General features: G+C 55.5%; 1 protein-coding gene across 1 annotated transcript; it reads left to right on the top strand.

Annotated features, from left to right (window-relative positions):
- Positions 1–151: 151 nt before the first annotated feature.
- Positions 152–18,665, top strand: RAB8A (RAB8A, member RAS oncogene family). Its single transcript, XM_082835385.1, has 8 exons — positions 152–336; positions 4,990–5,050; positions 6,939–6,999; positions 11,250–11,327; positions 12,805–12,894; positions 13,473–13,538; positions 15,059–15,109; positions 17,339–18,665. Exons 1-8 carry the CDS (start codon positions 213–215, stop codon positions 17,429–17,431), a joined length of 624 nt encoding a protein of 207 aa, XP_082691511.1. The 5' UTR covers positions 152–212; the 3' UTR covers positions 17,432–18,665.
- Positions 18,666–18,934: the final 269 nt, after the last annotated feature.

Raw genomic sequence — 18,934 nt, 5'->3', positions numbered from 1 at the left:
TGAGCGGCACGCTCGGGCCGCTTCCGGCTCCGTGCCCAGCTCGCCCCTTCCCCACGTCTTCCCAAGACAGGCGGGGCGCGGGGGCGGGCGTCGGCCGCGGTGACGCGCGTCGGGCCGGGAGCCAATGGGGAGGTGGGATCGGCGCTGATGGACGGGCCCAGGGGCCAGTGGCGAGGCGCTGGCAGCACTTCCCGTCGGGGAGAGAGTGTAATATGGCGAAGACCTACGATTACCTGTTCAAGCTGCTGCTGATCGGGGACTCGGGGGTGGGGAAGACCTGTGTCCTGTTCCGCTTCTCCGAGGACGCCTTCAACTCCACTTTCATCTCCACCATAGGTAGCAGGGCTGGGGAGCGGCCGGGGGCGCGGGAGGCCCGGGCCGGGCGCGCCCCTGAGGGGCTGGGGCTGAGGGAGCGGCCGGGCCGGATGGGGAAAAGAGCAGAGGGTCGAGGGAACTGGAGGGGAAAAGAGCAGTCGCCTGCACCGCCGTTTGGCGGTTCCCGGGCCATGGGCGGGGTGGGCACCAGGTGCCCATTTCGCAGATGGGGAGACTGAGGCACCAACCCTCCGCCTGCTCAAGGAGTGTATGGCTTGGACGAGGTCTTGGCGCCCGTCATTTTGTTCTGTCCTCGCAGCATACCTTGAAGCAGTTCTTTGGGGTCCTCGTCTTACAGAAGTGGAAACTTAGGCACGGAGAGTTGTCCATGGGGAAAGGACAGTGACAAGTGACATCTGATCTTACTGAGCATTTACTGTGTGCCAGGCGCTTTATGTGCATTACCACACTTTCCAGTCCTCTGTGTCAGGTGCTGTTATGAGTTCGTTTCACAGTGGAGGAATTTGAGGCTCAGGGAGGATACTGGACTTGCCGAAGGTCACTCGGTCTACAGGTGGCAAGGATGGTATTTGTACCTGGGTGTGTCTGACCCAAAACTCAAGGCTCAACCATCCCAGAGAGATGCGAGCACAGCTGATCCACTTTGAAGCCAGGACTCCAACGCAGACCTCTCCTGCTCTTTCCTCTGGAATGTTCAGGGGTTGAGCCCCTCTCCCTGACCCTGTTTCCCCCATGAATGAATTTCTTCTGGAAGGAATGGTGAGAGGGAGTCCAGACACTTCCCCTGCGCGGACTTCCATCTCACTCGAGGGTGACAGAAATGGCGAGTGACAGCCGCCTGCCCTGGGACCTGTCATCCGGAGGAGATGCCAGATAAAAGCTTCAGTGAGAAACCAAAATCAGCGGCTGCCACAGACAGCCCTGACTTCCCTATCGCTAGGCCCAGGACACCGGTTGTCACTTCGCAGAACAGCCTTTCCTGCAGGGCCAGCCCACATTGTGGTTGAGCAGAATTGGCTTGTTGCTTCCCAGTTCTGACATACACAAAAGTGGAGCAGACTTCTTCCCACACCACAAAAACAGCCATTGCCCACATGAAGAGTTTGACCTGGAAGTAACACCCATCAAGCAGAGTGGCCTGTAAGCTACGCAGTCTTGCTCTGGAGTGGGGAAGCAGGAGAATGGTCCCCAAGCCCAGGAGCTGGAAAAAACCTGGGGAAAGGGCTTTGCTTTACCCCTGTGTACCTTATCTTCCTAAACCCCACAATTAGCTGCTGATTCCATCCTTGCCATCCTCCAGGAGCTGCACTTTGCAAGACACTTAGCTGCCAGATGTAAAGAGAATTGGGCTGGAAATCATCATGCCTGGGTTCCAGCTGCTGTTTGCCCTTGAACAAGCACTTCGCCTCTCCGAGCCCTGTTTCTTCAGCATAGGAGTGGTGTTCTTTGCTTTGGCTATCGCCTGGATTGTGGAGGATCAGAACTGTACAATGAACAGGGGGTTGTCACCACTGCCAGAGACCGTGGAGAGGAAGCAGAATGTCTCTTGTAGTGACCGCATCCTTCTCCTAGGCACATGTCTTTCTGATTCCTCCCCTTCCCTAACTCCAAGGTCAAACTTTGGGATAGCCCATGCGTCCCCACCTATCAGGAAGTGATATTAACTCCTGGTAGACTGTGGCTCGCTCTCAACCCAGACCTCAGTTTCCCAGAGTCAGAACGTTCCTAGTGAGATCAATTCAGGGGTTGAGTGGTTTGTCTGTTTTTTAATTCTTGACCAGGAAACCCAGTCTAGTCCTTTAAGGCTCTGAGGAGGCCAGCCTCCACTTACAGATGAGGACATAACTTGGGCAAGGTTGTCTAAGGAGGTGGGCGTGGCACTCGAACCCAGGTTCGTTCCCTCCCTCCCACCCCGGGATTCTCATTACATTTGTAGCCTTCCTGCAGGCCTCTGCCTTCTAGGAAAGTTCAATTCCCCCTGACCTTGAAGTTATGGCCTCATGACTCTTAGGCCTCGTAAAGTTTACACTTCCTAATTAAATTTGGTGTGTTAATAAAACCCAGGAGGAAGATAGAACAGAGTGATGCTTTGGGTTCTGTGGACTGAACAGTGCTTCTTGATTTCATATGTCCTGTGCATCTGTGAGAGGAGCGGGGTATGTTTTAGGAAGAGTTAACACTGGGTGGCTTAGTCCTGAAATACATTCTGATGCATAGAGGTGATTCTGTATGGGCACTGAGTGTATCTCTGTATTTTCTGTATAGATCAGGGATTAAGTGGCTGTTCACTGTCTGCCCAGGTTACATTTTGCCGAAGCCTATTCTCATAGGCTCCGTCAATCAATCATTTGTGGTGTGAACTTGGCCCCGTGGCTCCTGGAATTGGCTCTCCCCAGCCTGGCTCAGCTCCCAGCTCCTCCTCAGGGCCCCATTCATTCATTCCTTCAGGGAAGTGGTTGATGTACGTGAAAGTGCTTACTTGGTAAACTGTGCGGCACCACGTAGATCCCGTTGCGCTTTATTTTTTCATCCAGCCATCTTTCCCCAGTGCCTGCTGTGCACCAGGCATCCGCCTCAGTGCAGGGGCTGCAGAGATGACTGGGATGAATCAGAGGGAAGCAGAAAAGCCTGTAGTCAAAGTGTCTGTGCAGGACGAGATGATCGGCTTCCAGTAAATACGTACTCAGGCCCTGCCATGCATTCATGGAGATGCAACCATGAATAAGACATGTGAGTCCCTGCCCTCCTGGAGCTTATGTTCTAGGAGACAAAACTCAAATACAGGCTTATATTCCCTGTGGTCCCCAGGACAGCTCCTGAGGCGGGCAGGGATGGAATTAGCATCCCCATGCCGTGTTCTGAGGGGGTCAGACCAGGCCTCAGTCTCAAGGCTTCACAGGCGGAGATTTAGAACCAACTCCTGGGGGCAAAGGCTGGATTTGGCTGTTACCCCTCCACGCAGGCCATTCCAGTTGGCAAGTTTTGCTCCCATGTGCATGGAGCAGATACGCAAATCTACAACGTCAGGGATAGTGCGTGAAGAAGATGCAGCAGGTGAGGGGAGAGAGGATGGTTAGGAAGGCTCCCCCGAGGAGGTGACTTGAACAGAGACCTGAGTGAAGGAAGAGGGGAGCCAGATGGCCATGGAATGAAAGAACATTCCAGGAGGGGAAGGAGCAAGCGTAAAAGCCTGAGGCTGGAACGCGCTTGGGCATTGTGGCCAGAGAGGAGGGCAAGAGCCCAGGATGCTGCGGTGACCAGGTTAGGAGCACTCCGGCAACTGTTTTCACTTTATTCTGGGGCCCAGGAGGCGGTGGAAAGGTTTTTAACCGTTGAACGGTTTTATTGTTGGGAATTCCCAGGTGGCCTTGTGGTTAGGATTCCGGGCTTTCACTGCTGTGGCCCAGGTTCAATCCCTGGTCGGGGAACTAAGATCCCACGAGCCACGTGGCGCAGCCAAAAAAAAAATTACGAAAAAAACCTCAAAACAGTTTTATTGACGTATAATTCAACTCACCCATTTAAAGTGTACAAGTCAGTGGCTTCAGGTATATTCACAGAGTTGTGCAACCATCACCACAGTCAGTTCTAGAGCATTTTCATTATGACAAAAAGACACTCCACACCCCTTGGTCAATCTCATTAATCTACTCACATCCACGCCCCAGCAACCACTCACCTCTTTTCTGTCTCTCTGGATTTGCCATTCTGGATATTTCTTATGAACAGAATTACATACTGTGTGACCTTTCACGTCTGGTTTCTCTCACTCAGCATTATGTTTTCAAGATTCATCCACGTTGTAGCATGTGTCAATGCTTCATCCCTTTTTATGGCTGAGTAATATTCCACTGTAGGGAAAGACCACATTTTGTTTATTCATTCATCTGTTGGTGAACACACTGGAAGGTTTGGAGCAGAGCTTAGCTTGGTGACATGGTTGAGTGTGTGTTTTGGAAGCTGGGGAGGGGATTGAGGGGACAGCGGTGGGAGCCTGGAGAGCAGCCGAGGAGGCTGAGAGCACCCTGGTCCTGGGGAAAGGGGACTAAAGCCAGAGGGCGGGAAAGAAGGAGGGCAGGGTCAGGAAGGCTTCTTGGGAGGTGACCTTCCAGCAGGTCTTAAAGGAGGAGAAGTTTGCCAGGCTGACAGGCAGGCAGGGTAGGGACCACCCACGGAGAAGGAACAGCACGTGTAAATGCTAGAGGCCCACCTGCATCAGGTACATCTCGGGGCCCAGCGTCCCGTGTGCTTGGAAGGCCGGGTGCAGGTGGCTGGAAGCATGGGGCTCTGGCCCGAAAAGGGCTGTGGAGCCTGCTTCACGAGGCTGCCTCCCGGGAAAGGGAGGAGAACACAGCCTTGGCATCTGAGCTACCTGGGTTTGCCTGCCAGCTCTGCCCCTCACCAGCTTCACTCTGTGCAGCTCCTTTCTGCCCTCTGAGCCTCAGCCTCCCCTTCTGTGAGAGGAGAAAGTTCGCCGGGTGCCTCCAGATTTGTTTGTGGGATTCAGAGATACCCACGTGCCCGGCAGGTGCTCCAGAAACCATGACAGCTGTTACTTGCACAGGTTGTCAGCATTCGTCCTAGACACAGCTTGGGAAATGGACTGACACTGATGTGCATTTTTTTCTTTTCTTTTCTTTTCTTTTCTTTCAGGAATTGACTTTAAAATTAGGACCATAGAGCTCGATGGCAAGAGAATTAAACTACAGATATGGTAAGATTCGTTTCCTTCATCAGCCCCTCACCCAGCGAGTGCTTTGAGCCCGAAGCCCCTGGTGCCCCGCCCCCCTCCCTATGACCACGGCCTCCATCTCTCTGTGCCCAACCCGGACACATCGGGCTTTCTTCAGAGGCCCCAGGAACGGTGCTCTGCTTTCTGCTGGGGCTTAGAGTCTGTGTCAACCCCTTCTGAGGACATAGCTACCAGTCCCAGTTCCGATGTGGGCACAGTCTGGGCCTGGGCTTCAGAGCCACCTGCTCCCATTGAACTTGGAGAGAGCCCTCCTGGTGGCGGTGAAGGCTGCCAGGATAGCAAGATACCACAGCCCGGCATTTCCTTCTAAGCCTGTCATCTCGCTGAAGAGGGCCTGACATCGCTTCCTCTTTTGTCTCCTGGGGACGCCCAGGCCTCACTTCCTAATACAGAGACCTGAAATCCCAGAACTGAAAATAAGCTGAGGCCAGGCCCAACAGTGAGACCTGTTTCTGTTCTGCTCACCTGGGGTTGACTTCCCATGCTACATAAAAGCAGGGAATTTGTGAGTCCCCGTCACGGATGGTGACTCTGGTCTGCAGCCCACTGCGCTAGGAAGGCTGGGCTCAGATGGTCAGAGGGTAGGAGAGGCTGCCTACCCTGCAGCCACATCACTTGCAGGGAAGCACGAACCCTGAGCAAAGGAGAGAGAAGTCACATTTGGGAGAGTGGCTCAGTCCTTCCGGTCCAGGCACGTGCCTGCGGGTGGGAGGGCTGCCGTGAGATGGACTGTGAAGCCTCCCTCCCAGCAGCTTGTCTCCCCAACTCAAGTCTCAGAGCCTGGACACAGCCCCGCCTGCCCAGCAGGTCCCCTTGACTTCAGTTGTATCCGCCTCTGAACCTGGCTTCAGAATCGAAATCTGGGTGTGGCCTAACCAATCCTACTGAGCTCCGGCGGCAGCAGCCAGTCTCTGGCCGCCTCGTAAGTTACAGGGCCGTAGAAGTTCCTCTATTTACAGCACGTTGGCTCCCCAGCAGTCTCAGTGCCCAAGTCCAAAGTGACACTATACCAGCAAGCAGAAGCTTTTATTTCTTTTCCTCCTGTCCTCGTGCTTCTGCTCTTAGCAGTCGCAGTGGGGTTAATGACTCTCTTAAAATTCTTCTAGAACAGTCATAAAGTAATTGATCATAACCGCTAACATCACCTGCTATTGGCAGCAGAAAGTCTACTTAGCCCCAAATGAGGTGTGTCTGTACAGTCCAGACGTGCAGAGCCCTGCAAAGGGGGAGGTGCAGGGTCAGAGGAGGAGCCCTGGGCCCAGAGACAGAAGACGTGGTCTTGCCCTGGCTCTGCCACTGACCAGTTGTCACCTTTAAACCAAACACTGAATACCCTCCATGCCAGGAGCTGGGCTAGGCATGGGTGCGTGTTACCCAGGTATCTCCACCGTACCCACGAGGAAGGACTTTCCCCCAACCTCCACCAGGATGGCGAGTGTGGAAGTGCTTCCTAAGCCCCGCTGAGCTCGACCAGCTCAGCCCACCAGCAAGGACTGTGTTCCCGTGCCATGTGACCAGCCTCTTCCACATACAATGCTCCAGATTTTCACAAATGATAGCATCCAACCTTGGCTCTTCTGTGGCCCAGAAACTCTGGGGAAAATCCCCAGGACGACAAGATGTAGCAGAGGAGTCACTGCCACATCCCCAGCCAGGAGACATCAGACACCTGCCCAAGCCACAGTTTCCTTCTCTGTAATAATGGGGGGCTGCCCCACAGCAGGATGATGAATCAGGAGATGACCTATGAGAAAGCTGGGCGTCCATACTGGGTAAATGCCCCTCATTCTCACTGTGACGATTGTTCTCTTTCTGTGTCGCTCATATCCCTTTTTCTCCTCATCGTTAGGGACACAGCTGGTCAGGAACGGTTTCGGACGATCACAACGGCCTACTACAGAGGCGCCATGGTATGGATTGGTTTGGCGTGGGGGGGTTGCCTTTTTTTTTTTTTTAAGTCAAAATGAACATCAGTGCCTTGGATACCAAAATCTGGATGTTTCTGAGGAGCCCGTGCTCTGGCTTCTCAGGGGTCCTTGGTCCCAGGTTAGTTTTAGGAAAAGACTGTGTGCCCCACCTCTGCCCCCTCGTCCTCCATACCTCCCCTTCTGGCTCCAGAAACAATGCAGGGTTCAAGGAAACCTAATTCTCCGGGAATGAAGAAAGACACAGGAAGCCGGTTCTTCCAGGTGAGGTCAGAGAAATCAGAGCCAGCGTGCCCCAACACTTCGGAGCGCTCACGTGGCCCGTGTCAGCCTCTGTGGAACTTGCTACTGAAAACTTAAAAGATCATCCAGGAGCTGACTTGCTCAGGGCTGTTGGCTGTTAACATCCATTGCCTGCGCCTGAGGTGGGGTCATGTGATAGGAAGACTCGTTCATCATCCCTCAAATTTTTTTTTATATAAATTTATTTATTTTATTTATTTATTTTTGGCTATGTTGGGCCTTTGTTGCTGCACATGGGCTTTCTCTAGTTGTGGTGAGCAGGGGCTACTCTTCATTGTGGTGCGCAGGCTTCTCACTGTGGTGGCTTCTCTTGCTGAGCACAGGCTCTAGGTGCGCGGGCTTCAGTAGTTGTGGCTCTTGGGCTCTGGAGCGCAGGCTCAGTAGTTGTGGCACACAGGCTTAGTTGCTCTGCAGCATGTGGGATCTCCCCAGACCAGGGCTTGAACCCGTGTCCCCTGCACTGACAGGCGGATTCTTAACCACTGCGCCACCAGGGAAGCCCATCCCTCAATTTTTTTTTTTTTTTTTGCGGTACGCAGGCCTCTCACTGTTGTGGCTTCTCCCGTTGCGGAGCACAGGCTCTGGATGCGCAGGCCCAGCGGCCATGGCTTACGGGCCCAGCCGCTCCGCTGCATGTGGGACCTTCCCGGACCGGAGCACGAACCCGTGTCCCCTGCATCGGCAGGCGAACTCTCAACCACCGCGCCACCAGGGAAGCCCATCCCTCAAATATTTTTACCGAGCACCTTCTCCAGGCCAGGCCAGAACTAGATGCAGAGGGCAACCTGGATTGGGCCAGGGTCCTGTCCTCGAGAGCCCTGAGCTGGTCATGCACCTGCGAGGGATAGACAGAGCAGGGTGCTTGGGGGCCACGGGGAGTGGGAGGCAGATCCTCAGGACCTTGTTCAGCCCTCTGGGTCACCCTCTGAGCTTGGTCTCCTTACTTGGAAAGTGGAACAGAGAACAGGAGTATGCTCCAGGCAGCTGTGAGGATAGATGGCCAGCTCCCCATTTCCAGCTCCCACTGCACTCCATCCTTTCCATGATGCACCCCATCAATCAGCTATAGACCCGTTTCCTCCACTAGGCCATAAGCTCCAGGAGGGCTGGGCCACCTCTTGGTCCCTGCCACATGCACGGTGCCTGGGACCATGCTGAATATGCGGTAGGAGCTCAGGAAATACTGACGGATAGCAGAAATGAATAGAGGCATTAAGTATTTAGAGCATCCCACACAGCGTCTGAACATAATAGAAACTCAATCATGTGGGTTGCAACCTTAGTGCTCCTCATTAAAATTAATTTACTAATTTTCCCCTCACCTTGCTTTGCTCTGGTGGGGCAGGGGGCCTTGGGGCACTGGGGTCCTGGGGGAGCTTCTGCATACCATTCTGATGTATGGCCTCAGGTAGGCCCCATCCCTCTCTGGGTTGAAATAGCACCCCCTGCCCCATTCACCAAGCCCTTCCCTCCAGCAGGCAGTGGCCCCAGGTCTTGGCCATAAAGCCCTGAGTGTGGGTGCCATATCATCCCCATTTTACAGATGAGGAGGCTGAGGCTTGGCACCATTCCAGGCCCTGCTTAAATTCTCACAGAGGGTAAATGTCTGGGCTGGTAGTGGCTGGCCCTGTCCAGCCCCCACATCTTAGCCAGCCCCTGACGAGGCTGGACTGAGCCATCTGTAAGACCTTGTCCAGCCCCAAGATGATTGTATTCTCCTAGACCTGCGCTAACCTGTACAGAAGCCTCTGGCTGTGTGTGGCTATTTGAATCTAAACCAGTAAAAGTAGGACATCCAGCCCCTCGGTCGCACTGGCTGCATTTCAGGTGCCCCGGAGCCGTGTGCAGCCAGTGGAGACCATGTAGGACAGCACAGAGAACATTGGCAATGTTGCAACCCCGTCATCATCTTTGTCCTTGTGGCAGTGGACCCTTGGGTCCCAGATTTGGGGAGCATCGGGTGTCTGGTGTCTTTTCGTGAGCTTGCAAACAGATATGGGGAGCTGTGCCCAGACTGGGGCCAGGAAAATGGTCACGGAGAACCTGGAATAGGGTGACACTATGTTTTCCAGGGACTTCTGCTCTTTCCTGATAGAGAGCTCTATTCACTGCCCCCGACACCGCAGAGGTAAAAATCTGGGACCTTGGAATCTTGCATACATGGTGCCAGCCTAGTGGCGGTGGTGGCAGAATCCTGGGCCGTCAAAAGGGCCGGTCCCTGGATAAAGGGGCAAAAAGCCCTCAGAGCCTTGTGGCATTTCTTGCCCCGACAGTGGGAGGCCAGCTGCTGCGCGGAGGCCCCAGTGATGCTCGACTCACAGAGTCCATCCACCAGTGTCTTTATTCAGTCTGGCTTTGGCTGGAGCATGTCACACATCACGGCCACTAAAACTCCTCCAGGTCCTCCCGTCAGCAGTCTCTATTCAGTCTCCCCAAGAGACCACTGAGTGAGGGTTCCCAGATGGCATTTTTGAGGGGTTATGGCTGTAGCAGGCCCTAAGGCCACTGTGCGTATCCCCAAGGTCACAGCGGGGATTTGGAATTGCAGCGGCTCGCTTGCCCTGTCTGTGTGGTTTTGTCACACACCCTCACCCCTGCGGTTATCTGCCCAGCACACAGGGCCCGGGTTCTTACTCTGCAAATTCAGGCAGCCTCAGAGACGTCTTGGCCAGCACCAGAGCTTGTGGATGGAGGGCTAGGCCCTTGGAGCAGGTAGAGTGAAGGAATGGAGTGAGCCGGGCCTGGGCAGGACAGCTGGGGCCTTGGAACCCCAGGGCTGAGCCGCACCGGGGCTGGCGATAGTATTGCTGCAGGCTGGCTCACCACGCGTGCCCTGCGAGGATGTCCAGGGCAACACGGGGACTGTCGCAGGGTGGCCCTGAGCGTTGCTTGATCCTGATGAGGACCCAGGGAGATTCCTAATGGGAGCCAGTGTCATCAGCTCCTTTAGAGCTGGGCTAGAATCTTAAAGGTCACCTCTTTCTGCACCTCAGTTTCCCCTTTTATCAAGTGGGGATATTTGCCTTTCTCCTCGGCAGTGGCGAGATTGTGGGCTCAAGAGAGATGGGTTCACTTTGCAGCTATTTCAGAACCCATGGACCTGTCTCCCAGCTGCTCACGCATTGGTTATGGAATCACAGAGGCCTCAGCACTGCCTGCCCCAGTGCTTGAAGCCAGCCCCGACTCCGGTGGGGTTGTTGGAAGGCACGTGGGCATTAGGGTCTGTCCCCCCGGGCTTAGACCCCAGTTGTGTCCTTTACTCTCTGTCGTGTGACTGGGGACAGGGACCTAGCCCCCCACCCCCCAGCCTCAGGTTCCCCATTCTCACAGTGCAGACAGTGGGACCACCCGACCCAAGCCTGTGAGGCTCAGGGAGACCCAGTTGCAGTACCTGGCTCATGGTAGGCACCAGATGAGGGGTGAAGCTGGGGCGACCAGTGGAGGCGGCCCTGGCTGAGCCCAGGAGATGACTCAGGGCAGGGTGGGGGGCGAGTGAGGGTGTGGAAGAGGCTGAGCATAGCCAAGGGTTGGCAAGAGGGGGAGCCCAGTGGGCATCAGGGCCATGGAATACAGCCTGCAGAGCAGGGGGCTGCAGGATGCGAGGCTGAGAGGTTGGCCACTGGGACCTCGCTGGCTGCCGAGACACACGGGCCGTACTTAACCTGCCAGTAGTGGGGAAACAGCAGGGCTCCTTTGTAAGCACAGGTATGGTAGGGTCTGGTCTGCGGGGTGAAGGGTCACATCAGTGGCCGAGGAGCAGGGGACTGGAGCCTGGGACACCAGAGAGAGGCTAGTGGTGGAGCCCAGCAGAAGGAAGGGCCCCGGGGATGGTGTCCTGTCGGGGTCCCTGCTGCCCACCTTGCTGGGGCCTCCCCCTCAGAGGGCTCGCGGCTTGTCCAGAGCGCACGTCTCTGTCTCCCTCTGCTTATTAGGGCATCATGCTGGTCTACGACATCACCAACGAGAAGTCCTTCGACAACATCCGGAACTGGATTCGGAACATTGAGGAGGTAAGGCTTGGGGACCCCTCCCATGCACAGGAACCTCCCACGCATCCTCTCCTCAGCCCTCACCCTGGAGCTTCCTGGTTTACACATGAGATCACTGAGCCCAGAGGCACCTAGAAGTAACTCGCTGAGAACAGTCAGGGAGACGGGAACCCACGCAGTCAACCCTGGAGAACACGCTGGCCCGGCCTCATCACAGAGCAACCCTGAGAGCCCATTTCCCCAGCCGGGCTGTCGGGTTTGGGCAATATCGAGGTGAAGGAAGAAGGATATCCAGTCACTGAGCATTTGGTGCTTTCTAGAGAAGGAAGGTTCTAGAGTCGGCATGACCTTTGTATCTGGTGGGTGTGGTGAGGGCATGTGTCAGGTTGGACTTTGAACTGCGGCGGAGCAGGGTTTGAGCTGGTGTGAGCTCTCTGTGCCCATGCTCAGGCCAGCAGCGGCAGCTGCCTGTGGAAGGAGACCTTGAACCCCGAGGGAAGAGAAGGCGGCCAGCGCCGCCTCCCTGTCCCAAAGCCAGTGTCGTCACCTCCCCGCTCTCCACAGAGCTTACCCTCACCCTCAGAGCCTCCCTGGACAAGGTGCTTGTGGCTTGTGATGACTCACCAGGTGGGGTTCACGAAGACACGGCAGAAGGTCACATCCCAGCCGGCGCCTGTGAGCAGTTGCACTGGGCCACCTCCTGATGACCCCGTTATTTCCTGGCAGGAGGCTGCACCTGGCCTGAGGAGGGGGACCTCACCACTGGTCTCTGTGGAACTTTTGTGTTCCGGCCGGTAGGCGAGAGAGCCTTCCAGTTAGTAGAAAGTTAGGGAGCAGAGAGGAGCGCGTTTCCCTGAGACCAGATCTGAGCTACAGCAAGAAGGGCCTTTCTGATGGTCCAGTCCTTCAGGAAGCGAGGCCCACTGGGTTGAAATGTGGGGGCGGGTTGGAGGAAGGGACCGTTTTCAGGCGTGAAGGCAGAGTTAAGGGAACGCCAGGGCACAAAGGGCTGGTGGCAGCCGAGGTCTGCGCCCACCCCCGGCACAGCCTGTTTCTGGAGCCCAAAACAGGGGCGCTGGAGCAGGGCAGAAGGTCCCAGGACAGCAGCTGGGGTCTCCAGCAGAGGAGCCGGGGAAGGAGGGAGGCGAGCAGAGGTCAATACCCCAGCCCCACTTGCCTCCCATAGGCCAGACCTGGCCGGGAGTCCGAGGACAGCCGTGGTAGCCTAGTTGGCGTGGCCCATAGAGAAGCTGTCCTTGGCAGCCAGAAGGCGTGCGCTTGGTCAGGGTAGCAGCCAGAACCCTGAACTCTGTCCTGGCACTGGCTCAGTGACGTAGGACAGGCCTCTCAGCCTCTCTGAGCTTCAGTTTGTCATCTGTGCAGGGTGTGCCTTGCAGTCCTGACACCATCACTCTGATCTTGGGGGGTGGGCTACCAGTTGGTTGGTAGTCCGGTCTGACCTTACCTCTCACCTCCACCATCTGCCCCTCCCCTCCAGCACGCCTCTGCAGACGTCGAAAAGATGATACTTGGGAACAAGTGCGACGTGAACGACAAGAGACAAGTTTCCAAGGAACGGGGAGAAAAGGTAGGCATGGTGGCCGGCTTGGGCCTGGCACTGCCAGACACCTCGGGGCAGAGGGACCTCAGCGTCTGGGGTTCCCTGCATGGAGGCCAGCCCTGCCCTGCCCCAGAGGACCCCCCGATTGCTCACTGATGGTGAGGCTGGGCTTTTGGGGAGACTCCCTTAACAATCTTTTTGAGCATAAGATGACCCATCTTCTGGGATGCAGGGCTTGGCTGGGCACGCAGATGAGTCGGTTGTCCAAGTGGGGCACATGCCATGGGAAGGGAAGGTGGAAAGCACACACCCAGCCGGGCTTCAGGCTAAAGACTGAAAGCAGCGAGGGCTTCTGGGTGTGCTCTGCTTGCTTCCGCACAGCGTCTCGTGGGACCCGTCGAGGCCACAGCGGGCGGAGAACAGAGCCATGGTTTGAGCCAGGCCCCCTCTACCCTCCTGCCACGGACATTCACCACCTGCTCTCCACTGGTGGCTTGAGGGAGCAGGCCCCACTCTGTCTGTCTGTCTCGGCCCCCCTCAGGGCGCTGTGCAGAGGTCTGGGTACCTGGTGGCTGATGTTGCATGTTTATCTCCCTCCCTCGCAGCTGGCCCTGGACTATGGAATCAAGTTTATGGAGACCAGCGCAAAGGCCAACATCAACGTGGAGAACGTGAGTCCCGGGCCCACAGCGCCGGCCCATTAGGGCTAAGGATCGGGCCGCACCCTCCAGGGAGGCTCTGTCGCAGGGACTGGTCACAGCTTCGGCTGCCTCTTGGACAGACGGCTGAGAGGCACTTCTTGGGCAGCACCGTGTGCCAGGCCTCTTGCAAGGCCCAGGGGGCCTGGGGGAACCGTCCCCATGTTCTGACATCAGCAGGTGCCAGCCCCAGCTGGGCACCTAGGACATGATCTCACTGGCTCTCACACAGCCCTGGGAAGCAGGCACAGTTTTGCAGGTGGGGAAACCGAGGCTCAGAGAGTCTCTGCGCTGGCTGGCGCCCAGGCCTGCCTCCGGGTTTGTGCTTTCGTTCACACCACCCGCACAGACAGGGTCACAAGCCCATACAGAGTAGGGCACCCTGACCGAGCCTTGGCCCAGGCCTCCTTCTACTGTCCACCAGCAGTGCCAGCCGTGCAGCTCACCTGCCTTCTCCTCCTTACCGCCACTCCCGTGATCTTTCCAAAATGGATCTTCCACGCCACTCCCAACCTCAGCCCCTGCGTGAGGCACAGAAGGCCCTCCCTAGCTGGCCCCAGCCAGTGTGTGCCGCCCACAGCTCAGGCCTCGCCCACCACTCTCCGTCCCTGGCCGCCTGTGCCTCACCTTCCTCCAGGCCTTTGCCACAGTCCCTACGCCCCCACCTTCCCATCAGGGACCAGCCCATGTGGCCCCTTCCCGAGGAGGCCTCTGCCGTTCCCCAGGCCCTGAGGCCCATTTTAGGCATCCGCAGCACCCCGAGATACCCTCCGCGACAGAACTTCGCACGTCACATGGGTGTTTGCTAAGACTCTGCTTCTCGCCGAACCAGGAGCCCCTCGACTGCAAGTGCTGAGGCCAGCTCATCTCTGTATGAGGCCCGGAGTAGGGCTGGTGCCAGAGTGGGGTTTATAAGTGTTGTCCAGGTGGGGGAAGGGAAGAAACGGTCAGGAGCCTGTGACAGAGGCAGCAGCCTGGGGTCAGGCCTTCGCCAACCCTTGAAAGATGAACCTTTCACCCTACCTACCAGGCCTTCTTACTGGGCGAGGACCCAGAATGAAGCTCGTTTGGCCAAGGAACCACTTGTCTTTCTGCCCTGCCCCTGACTGTTAGAAGTGAGGCAAAGTGGGCAGATAGAGCACAGGGGTCAGGGACGGAGAGCTCGATCAGTCAGTTAGCCACTGAGTGCCTTGAGACAAGTCACTTGGGCACCCCCTCTCCAAGCCTCAGCTTCCTCTCTGACCAGCCAAGGGTGATCCCCCCTTCCAGAGTCATTGGTTTAGGGGAAGTGGTCCAGGTGGGTGGGGGTATCCCTGTAGGGGCAGGAGATGGGGCTGAACAGGTGAGACCCATGCCCAGGTCTCTGTCCTAACACTGTTCCCCACACTGGCCCTGCTGTTGAGCCACAGCCTCTGTGTGGCAGCGTCTAGGAACCAGCAGGCCCCCCACCTGCTTCCCACTCCTGGGCTACTAACTACGTGCTTATTCCACAGGCATTTTTCACTCTCGCCAGAGACATCAAAGCAAAAATGGATAAAAAATTGGTGAGTGTGTGTCCTCCCTGGATCCCCACATGCATCCCTGTGGAGCTGGCTGGCATCGCTCTCAGTGGTGTGATGCATCCCCGGGCAGATCCTGCTTCTTAGGGCCCAGGTGCACCTAGTAGGGCATCTCTAGGAAGGGGGGTGGAGTTATCGGGTGTGGTGGGGACATCCACCCTGAGCATGCCTCTCAACTTGATCTTTCCCCGTGGCCCAGAGCTGCTCAGTACCAGGCGCTGCTCACTAAGCACACAAGCTAGCTGGGGACACCGGACCCTTTCCGTCCCTCTTGGGAGCCAAGCATGCACGAAGGTAGAGGGCCTCCTGCAGAAAAGCCCCCCAGGCAGGCCCAGAACCACGGTCCACCCCGTAACAAGGCCCCCAAGCCAGGCTCGTGTCTGACAGCTGCCAGCTTTCCATCCTGATGAGTCCAGCAGGTCGATAGCCTTTTTCTTCCTTCCAGCCCGAAATTCTGCAGGTTGTGACAACCTTCAGTGGGTGCCGGGGCCCTGAGGCCTCCAGGAGGTCCTGCCTGAATCCCTCCGCATCCACCCTTTCATTCATTTCTAGCTTTTCTGTTTACCACATGAGCAGTTTCACAGTCCCCAGCAGTCAGCATAACTAGTGCTTTCTTGGTAGTGTCTGAACGCTGAACTATATTTTGGGCATGTCAGCGGCTAAACGCTGTCGTGAGTCTTACTCCAAAGCCTCTGTTCCAGTGACCACTCTTCCCGCCAAGTGATGCTCCCTGTTGTCTGATACGAGAGCATAAAGCACTCTATTTGTGACCTGTTCTGTGTCTGTGCATATAGGACTGCTCACACTATACAAAACGCCATTCAAGTAGTTCACATCTGACTTAAAATGAGTGTCATTTTCATAATTCTAAGATGCTGTGAATTGAATTGCAAGGCACACGATCAATTTCGTAGCAGCTGTTTAGCCAAAACAGAAAAGAGTCTGTAAAACCACTGTACTTTTAGAAAGATTTTCGTATAATTGTAATTTTCTTAGATTTCTTTCCTCTTCAATAGAACAGTAAAATTTTGATTTTTAACGATCCTGCTGACTCACTCATGCCCACCGGGAGTTACGCGGAGCCTCATGGCAACACTTTGCCTGTGCTGTTGATACCGGCCTGTTGATGGCCTCCAGAATGTGCCGTATCCTTCCAAGGCATAGACTGTGATGTTCACCGTAATCCTTGCAGTGTCTCTTTTTTTTCTTAACTAAGTTGCAAGTCACCAACAGTTAAATTCTATTCATTTCCTACCACCTTTGTTTATGTTCAGAGTCGCAACCCCATACCACTTCTATCAGTCGTCTTCTTTTTTTTTTTAATGTAATTGACATAGGACACTGTGTAAATTTGGCACCGTGTAGGCATTCAGCAGTTACTGTTGAATAAATTCAGGTTTTATCTGAGAGCTGAAAGATGAGAAGGAATTAGTCAAAGAAACAGGGCTGAACCTTTCCAAACATGGTGATGTGAGAGAAAATAGGATTTCAGTTCCCAGGGAAGGCAGGGATCAGAACAGAGGCTTCAGATGCCGGGCGACAGCACTGATGGATTTTCAACAGGGCTTGAGTTTAGGACTTACCTCACCTGCAGCAGGGTGGAGGGTGAACTGTGGGGAAAGGTGGGGAGCCAGAGCCTTGGCACAGGGGCAGGGAGACCAGCCGGGTGAGTGAGTGGCACTGGGACCTTGAACCCAGCCACTCCAAATCCCAAGAGAGAGTACCTTTCTGCTGCCCTCAGCTGCCTCACTGATAGGTGCTCAGCACAGATGGGTAGATGGATGGGAAGGAGGGAGGGGTGGGTGAATGGAAAGAAGGAAATAGGGAAAGAAGAGAGTGAGATGGGTAAATAAGTGGTTGGAAAGATGTTGAGAGGGTGAATGGAAAGGGGTGGTTAGGTACGTGAATGAGTGATTAAAGGTATGAATTGTTGGAAGGAGTGATGGGTAGTAGATAAAAAGCAGATCTATGGGTTTGTGAAAGATGAATTGTTAGTTGGAGGGGACAGTTGGATGAATGGGTGGATGGTTGGTTGGAAGGGGATGGACGGGTGATGGATGGGAGGGGATGGATGGATGGTTGGTTGGAAGGTGACAGATGGATGCATAGGCTGGCGGTTGGTTGGTTAGTTCATTAGTTGACTGGCTGGTTGGTTAAGAGACATAGAGCTCACGTTGCTCAGCCGTAACCTCAGAAAACCTCTTGTGATTTCAGGAAGGCAACAGCCCCCAGGGGAGCAACCAGGGGGTCAAAATCACACCGGACCAGCAGAAGAGGGGCAGCTTTTTCCGATGTGTTCTTCTGTGAGGAACGCCGCCTTGCCCTGAGCCTCGCTCAGCCGAGCTGACTGTGCCTGTCCTGAGTGAGCCCCTCACTCAGCCGGGGCCCTCCCCCCTCACCACTCCCCGCCACGCCGCGGCCCCCGGGCCCGTGGCCACCAGAACACAATCGAGAAATTGTTTATTTTGGTAACTGATCTTTTTCAACTCTGGAGATGGAAGAAGTTAAGAATCTGCTACCTTTCCTGCGACATCCACTGAATGGGTCCACGCACCGTGTAAAGCTAGAGAGAGGTGGAGCCGCGGCACGGCCGTCAGTAGCAGCCCACACGGCAGGCCTCCATCTCTGGGCCTCGACATAGCTAGAGCCCCGCCGGAAAGCCCGTGCATGTCCCCCGCGGCAGAAGCGAGGCCCCCAAAGGCCAGTGATAGCTCCAGGGGAGCCCGTCTCTGCACCCTGAGCGAGGCAACTCACATCAGGCCCGGGAAGCGTCTGCCCAACAAATCCAACACCCGCTTTCACCTCTTCTCTCAGTTTTTGGACAAGTGACAGAAACCGTTATCTACTCCCCGCCCCCCCCCCGGCTCCACCCCCTCACCCCCATGTTAACTGTCAAACCAAAGGGAAGCACAAATTAAGGAAATCCTGAGGAAAGAAGCATAGAGTGGCCTTTCCTGTTTACAGCCAGGTTTGGTCCCGTGGTCCAGCCAGGCCTTGGGCATGGCCAGTAGGTCCCTCCACAGTCCACACCTGAGCACTGAGGGGTCTCCGTGCATGCCACGGTGACCCCAAAATGCAGTCACACACGGGCCACCCTCGATCGGGGCACCTACTCCTCATCGTCCTCCCGCTGTCTCCAAATCGGATGTTCTTTTCTAGAGATTTTTATTTTTCCAGATCTGTAGTGTCAGGAGGTGATTCTCTCCTTGATCTCCAACAGCAGACCCAGGTGATCGGGAACACACGCACCCCCCCGACCTCTTGGGCGCGGCTGAGTGTGGGGTGGCCTGCGGGGCCCGACTGCAGAGCAGTCTGGGTGGGTTTTTAACTGCCACTGCTCAGTTCTGTTTTGACATCTCTGCCTCCCCGTAGAGACCGCGGTCGGGACCAGGTAACCAGGGCAGGGGGGTGTCACCAGGGAGCCTTTCTTTTTCTTTTTTTTTGAATTAAAACCAACATACCAGCAATTGTCTGCTCTCCCCTTGGTATCTCTTAACATGCTCTGTTTACATCGATAAATGCACTTAAGGAAAACAAATTAAAGCTCATTTTAAAGTTAATGGATTTTTATGTCCACATTCTCTGTAGGTACACAGATGTGGCCAGATGTTGGGTTCACAGGATGCCCGCTGTTTAAAACACAGCCCAGGTCAGCAGGGGCCTCAGGTCTGGACAAGATCAAAGTAGAGGTGGCAGGTTACCCCAAGCTGGAGGAGAAGGTCACCCCAAGCTCTGAGGAGGTGACACATCAAAAGACTGACGGGAGAATAAGCTTCCCAACCTGCCCCCTTCCCCAAACACACGCAGCAC

This window comes from Leucopleurus acutus (assembly GCF_964270905.1).
Source record: "Leucopleurus acutus genome assembly, chromosome: 3".
Taxonomy (NCBI): domain Eukaryota; kingdom Metazoa; phylum Chordata; class Mammalia; order Artiodactyla; family Delphinidae; genus Leucopleurus; species Leucopleurus acutus.
This window is presented reverse-complemented; position numbering and strand designations above follow the sequence as displayed.